At 47.6% G+C, this 7128-nt stretch overlaps 1 protein-coding gene across 1 annotated transcript; it reads right to left on the bottom strand.

The window, feature by feature from the left end:
• Window positions 1-1167: 1167 nt before the first annotated feature.
• Window positions 1168-7027, bottom strand: LOC102450175 (forkhead box protein L2-like). Its single transcript, XM_014575511.4, has one exon. It carries the CDS (start codon window positions 3424-3426, stop codon window positions 2665-2667), a length of 762 nt encoding a protein of 253 aa, XP_014430997.3. The 5' UTR covers window positions 3427-7027; the 3' UTR covers window positions 1168-2664.
• Window positions 7028-7128: the final 101 nt, after the last annotated feature.

Below are 7128 nucleotides of genomic sequence, written 5' to 3'. Positions count from 1 at the left end.
CCACATACTGGTAACTGTAGGATACTCAGTTGTTGTCACAGCATCAAAGCTCTGATGCTCACCTAGAGCAAAACCACAAAACCATGATGTTATAAACACTAAGCAGAGAGGATAGAAAATGGAGCAAATATCCCAGACTGGGCTACAATCTGTGCACCATACTACCCAGTCTCATTGCCCAACTCAAAGGATTTCCATTTCACACTTGGATTTGCCATGAGATCTGAGACACAGGGGTTAAGCCCTGATTTTCAAAGTTGCAGAGAACCTGTTGTTCCCATTGAGAGGGAGCGTGTATATACATTTTAATTTTAAAAACAACACATCCATATATCTCACAGATAACTCAAAAGAAGCTAGGGAAAAATAATCCCATCTTTGTAGGGGGTCCAGTAACACAATACATTTATTCCCCGTCTCTACAGTTTATTTTACTCTTACAGCTGCCTCTTCTGTTATCTGTCTATTAAAGGTCCAATCACATGCAAGATGCTTAGCTCCTTTGCCTTCCATTAACTTCAAGGGGAATCTAAAACCTGGTCTATACTTAAAAATTGAACTGACCTACCTAAACTGCTTATGGCTGTGAAAAATATTGCATCCTGTGCACTCTAGTTAGGTTGACTTTGCCCCCACCCTCCCTTGTAAATGCAGCTAGGTCAACAAACGGATTCTTCTATCATAACTACCACATCTCAGAAAAGTGGATTAATTACAGTAAGAAAAAATATCCTTCCATGGAATTTATCAACAGAAATAATTCTGTAATGGTACAATGTGTAGCCTTTTTCTCTGCATTTAATACCAAAAGTTCAACTATACTTAGTGGGTGGTTTGTTGAACACTAATATTAGGATCCACATTAAAGCAACAGTGGAAAATGACTTATTTCTCTGAAAACCTTAATACTGCAACAAATGAACATTATGTATATGCATACTTGCTTCACCAGAGGATATTCCCATAACAACCTTAATAGATTTGGGTTAAAATCTTGTTTGTGTTGTATTATGGAAGTTATTTTAAAGAACAAATTCAAAACTACTTTAACGATTAAACGTTGGAACTCTGGTCTAGTTTGGGTTACGTATTCTTTTAAATCAAAGGGGGGTAGTCAGCACAGTAATAAAACTAGTTAAAGTATTTTCCAAACAACATATGTTTTATAAAGTAACAAATATTTATTGAAACAAGACTCAAAACGGAACACACCAGAAAGTTCTGCTATGCGCATTGGTAGTGAAACCCTTTATTTCTCTAACAAACCAACCTGCAATTTCTACTAGAAATACTATTTTCTTTTGGAATCTTTTTTGGAAAAGAGCTAAAGCCACCCTTACAATTCAGATCATAAAAGGGGTGCTGCATTGTCATTATAGCCTTGTTCACAATAACTATGCTAACAAGGAACAGTATATAAAATGCATTCTGACTTCACATCAAGCAAAATGGTTTCTTTTCAAATGTGAAAACATGAAGATCACAATATCTATCCTCCAAGTCTTTGGCATTTAACATCTTTTTTCTTTTAAAAATAAAAGTTATTCCTTTATATAATACTTCTTTTTTAAAAAAAGTTCAGAAATCAAGTTTTGAAGGTCACTTGCAAAAATTATTTTCCAGAAAGTAACTACATTTCCCTTTTTACAATGATACACATTAAGTTTGAGAAATTGTTTTGGGGACTGGACAAAAATGAGCAGTTGATCAACCTCTCTTTGCTTACAGTTTGCAGCCCAATGGGAGGCATTTCCAGTTTCACCAATACCACTGAATTTAACACAGTAAAAGAAACAATGATTATGTAAGTGAAAAATTCCCATTTCTCAGGAGCAACAATGAAATAAGGCACCATACTTTAAATCATTTCAATAATCTTTTTTGCCCAAAAGAATATAGCCTGGCTTTTAATTCCTAATTGATGTACAAGCAACCAATCGTTTCTTCAGTAACTGCATATTTTAAAAGGGACTTTCACAAATTAACATATCTGAAAATGTTAATACTATTCTGACTCAAACAACTCACTACAGCTTCTACAATAACTCTGTAACAGGGAACATGTGGGAAACTATTCTTTCCTTCGAACCAGAAAGTTTTGGTCTCCGATGAAAGTTATTTCAAATACTTTGCGGAGAGAGAATTTCTAAAGTATTAGGGTCTAGTTCTGCAGAACAAATAATGTCCTCAAATTGATCCTTCTCCGGGGCAGAGGATGCCAAGAGATTCACCCTGCAACTCTTAACTCTTCGGAACTCTGTATTCATCTGAATTTGGAAGTGTAATACGTGGGGTAATGTGGGACTGTACCGGTTCCTTCCCTTTTCAAGGCAAAGGAAGAAGAAAAGTCCATGTCGAGGTCGCTCCTCTTTTTAGAAGTGTTGCTCCCCTTTCTACCGAATTTGCGCCTCCTTCTAGGGAGGCTCCATCAAACCTCCCCTGCCGGTGACACCCCTTCCGTTATTGCGTTAACAAGGGAGAGGTCCCTGGCATCTATCAGATCGGAGCCCGGGGCTCCCCCCTCTCAGAGTAGAAGCAGGGAGACGGGGGAAACACGTGCGTTGTTGTAGTTCTGATAACGATCACCAGGGAAGAGGGAGAAGCCAAGGTCCCCAGCCGGGTCTGGGCGCAGACTCTGAGCTCTTCGGCCCCATGACCAAGGATTCAAAGGTCTATCCCGGCGGCCAAGGCGCCGTAGGGTCCCTCCTGGTCCCCCCAGTAATGCATGAAGGGCAGCTCCGGGGGCTGCTGGTAAGGGCAGCCGGCCCCCCCTGACGCAGGGCTCAGCTGCTGATGCGCCACCCCTCCGGGCAGTAGCAGCCGCGGGTAGGGGCCGTAGCCGCCCAGGGTCACCGTACCCTGGGGACTGCTGGTGAGCGCGCAGGGTGACGAGGCTTGCCCCAGGGATGCCCAGGCGCTGCCCACCAGGTAGGCGGCCGGAGGGCTCTGGTGGGGCCGGTAGTAGGGGGGCTCCTGGCAGGTGGGACAAGCTGGGGCTGGGCCGGGCACCGCCAAGGGGGCCCGCTGGGGTCTCTTGGCTCGGCGCCGCCGCCGGTAGTTTTCCGGCTGGAACATGTCGTGGAAGGCGGGATCCAGGGTCCAGTAGCAGCCCTTGCGCTCGGCGCCCGGCTCCCGGGGCAGCTTGAGGAAGCACTGGTTGAGGCTGAGGTTGTGGCGGATGCTGTTCTGCCAGCCCTTCTGGCCAAGGCGGTAGTAGGGGAAGCGCCCCACGATGTACTGGTAGATGCCGCTCAGGGGCAGCCGCTGCTCCGGGCTCTCCCGAATGGCCATGGCGATCAGAGCCACGTAAGAGTAGGGCGGTTTCTGGGGGGCGGTGGGGTCCGGGGCAGCCTCCTCCGTGCCCGGCTCGTCTCCCACCGGCGGCTCCGCTTTGGCTTCCAGCTCTCCGGAGCCTGCGCCTTGCATGGCTCCCACTCGCTCTCCTCGACCCTCGCCGGGGGCGCACGGCGCTAGAGGGGACCCTCGCCGGGGGCGCACGGCGCTAGAGGGGACCCTCGCCGGGGGCGCACGGCGCTAGAGAGGCGAATGGGGACCCGGCTGCGATTCTGTCTAGCTGGACTGGGTCCGGTTCCCCGGCAGGCACGCGCCTCCTGCGCTCTGATTCCGTCTGCCCCGTGCGCCCTGGCTCGCCAGCTCCGCCCGCGCTAGTGACCCCCGGCGACTCCCTCCCGCTATCAGAGCTCCCGGCGGTTGTTTAGGGTCACAGCCAGGTCACGACCTTGCTTTTCATTAACCCCCTCCCCTGCCCTCCCCCACACAGCAGCAGGGCTAAGGGACCTAGTTCTAGCCCTACAAACTCACCCCCTGCATAGCTGCAACCCCGGGGTTTAGCTCTTTTGCTAGAGAGAGACAGACAGTAGGCACAGATGCAGGCATATGCCATGGAGAAAGGCCGGTGGAAAGGTGGGCGCAGGGGAGCCAGCCCTGCTCTGAGACCTCTCACCATAGGCCCAACCACCTAGGGAGTTTAGCCCCCTGGGACTGTATGAGTGACAACTCCCCCCTTCATCTCAGTGGACCACCTGATTGTCAGAACCAAGACGGTCTCCAGTGGTAGGATAGTTTTGTGCTTGCCTACCTCCAACTCGCAGGGTGTGAAGACAGACCAAAAAAAAAAAACGACATGGACAAAACCCAACAGAATGTACCACCCCACCCCCTCAACCCCGGGGAATGCAAGGGGAGCAGGCAAGCTCACCCCACTCCTGGTGCACTGGGGGAGGAGGTAGGTGTGCAGTGGGGAGGGAGGAGGGCTCAGAGCACCGACCCAGCCCATTGGTGAAGGAGCATAGAGAGTAGGCACCGGGGGCAACAACTCTGCCCCCTGAATGCCTACAGCAGGCAGTCTGGGGCAGTGTGGACTGGGGCGTGCCTGGTGATTTGGGAAAGCAAAGCCTTCCTCCACCTAGGCTACCAGACACCCATAGAATTTGGCAATCTCATCCAAGGGCCACAGTAAATAGAACCTTGCGGGGCTGCAGGTAGTAAAGGAGCTAGTAAAGGAACTAGTTCAGGTCCCCCCAAGCAGCTGGATCACAGTCAGTGTCTACTCTCTAAACACCTCTGGGTACAGACACCAGCAGGCCATGCCTCAGCTGCCCACAGCAGAGCATTCTGGGAGATTTCACAAGCCCAGCAGTGCCCTGAAAACAAGTGAGCTAAACAGGATCTAACCCTTACTTCTGTGTTGCCTTCAGAGCAGGACGCTGAAGGCAGAAGTCACAGAGCTTCCTGCAGCTGCAGGAGGATCCAAGAGGTAGAAGTGGCTTGGGTTTGGTCCACCTTCTCCTACTGTCAGAGCAGTTTTCAGAGTAGGGTCCTGCCCTTTCCTTGCCTAGTCAGATGTAGGAAGCCCCTTTTGATGGGTTTCTCCCTGTAGCACATGGAAGATAAGATCCATCTCCACAAGTCTTCTCCAGCTGTAGAAACCTCAGGCTGCTGGCCAGTCTCAGACAGCATCCTACAAACACAGGGAGGCACCCAACAGGGACCTTGGTCTATTCCCCTCCTCCCCTCCAGCCACCAGAGCAGTTTGCAGAAGCACAGGCCCTGTCCTTCCCTTTCCCAATCCGAAGTAGGAGGCACTCTTTGATGGGATACTCCAAGGAACAAGGAGACATCAGGCTGCACAAGGAAGTGCTTGAAAGGGGTAGGGCTCAAGGTATTGCCATGTGGTGCTACCACCGAGACAGGTACCAGAAATTACATTTTTACTTATGTCCTCTAAATTAAAATCAAGCACCAATGAAGACACTTAAAACAAATACATGTACAAAATCAACACATTAGATGGTAGGTTTATAAAGCCGTTTCCCATTAAACCAATGTTTATAACGCTCATGTAGTTTGCAATATAGTGTCCAAGGGCTCCTGGCAATGCTGAGGCCCCACTGCACGAAACAGTCATGTCAGTATCTATCCCCCAGTCTCATTTTTCTATGTTCAAGTTGTATTGTATTTGGCCCAGAGAAACCCAATGTGCATAGTGCCATCCCAGCTAACTAGCTGGACTGTGAGATTAGCACTGGGTTCACAGGCAAGTTACTTACTACTGGGTGGCCTGGCTGCCAATGGAGAATAAATAGGAAACCAGATGGGGTAACCGGAACAAACTCACCCCATTTGTAAGACATTTTGTTCCATTTCTCAAGGGTGGGCAGCAGAAATCCCAAACAATAAAGGGGTATTTGAAAAATGTTTCTTTGATGGACACTCATCAGTAAGAAAGCAATGAAAGGGGCAAGTGACTAATTTTTTTTAAGCACACATTACCAAACTAATCTCCTGAGCTAACAAATGTAACTGATATATCCACTTGAGATGAATCTAGACAATTAAAAGGACTGATAATGGAAACAGACCCTCTCTCCGACAGCTAATATTGTAGCAAACTAGAAATGAATGTTACTACCAGCTCTGTAGCAGGTTAGTGGCTGACACGTTCCCTGTTAGTGGGTCTCAATCTAGTTACCTGTCCACATCACAAAATCTTCATTTATAACTGACTGGCAATCTTAATGGAGGAGAAAGAATTGAATGGCCAAGATTATCAGGTTTCCCACTCATCCAAAAGGTGATTCCCTACGGATCAGGATTGCATCTCATGGGTGGGGCACTGCCCCGGGACAACTTGCATCGCCTTAAGTTGTCTGCTAACTTTGTGTAGCTTTAAGATCGCAGCTTTACTGCAAGACACACATGCGTGCACACCTGTGCCACCCGCCCCTTCCCTAAAAATAATGCTAATAAAAAGACACATTTGAGTGAGATTTATAATTTCAACTTTTTTGTATTTTTTGTTTTTTAAAGAAAAATAATCCTCTTTAAACACAGAGCATGAACTAAAAACCTGCTGGGGACAGAGTTCCCCACACAATGTAACTAAACTGTACAGCATTAGAGCCCAAACAAGCAAACAGATAACATTTTTTTAGTAGGAGATGAGTTTTCGGACGCTTCTTTATCATCAAAATCTACTCTACTTGCAGAAGCCTCAAACCCCTGCCCTTCCATCCAAGCACACAAAGGGTTTGATAGTCACTTCTGGAGGCAGCATTTGTGGAAACACCTACCTTGCACTGACCAAATAGGTGCTTTCTGACCTTGTTACAGACATCTGGGATAGAAGTTAAGACTATGAAGGTGGCTGGGAAATAGAACAGCAATATCCAGAGAGATCCAGAAGCAGCCTAGGCTTCCAGCTGCATTAGACCCCCGACGAGTTCAGCAGTTCCACAACATTACTGTCACCCAGGAATAAAGGGTAGGATTTGGACATTCACAGGCCAAAATTTGCCACTGAGTAAGTGGACTGAAGTCCCTATAGATCAGCCCACTTGTATGCCAGGGATGCTTACTTTTAGATCTAGGCTATCCTAGGAGAGAACAACTTGTCCTCCCAACGATCCACTCCCTTAACAATATACTTAACACCCACTGATATAGCCACCTTATGGGAAAATAGCATCTTAATTCAGACAATCACAGGAAGACTCTCTTAGGTCTTGGGACATGCATAATGGATCCCAGCACAGAGAGGAAGGTTGTGTATGTCTTTATAGGAGGGTGGGGATAAGAGAGGGTGATCATTCAGCAACAGGGTCAAGG

The sequence above is a fragment of the Pelodiscus sinensis genome, chromosome 24 (assembly GCF_052426305.1).
Source record: "Pelodiscus sinensis isolate ZL-2025 chromosome 24, ASM5242630v1, whole genome shotgun sequence".
Lineage (NCBI taxonomy): Eukaryota > Metazoa > Chordata > Testudines > Trionychidae > Pelodiscus > Pelodiscus sinensis.
This window is presented reverse-complemented; position numbering and strand designations above follow the sequence as displayed.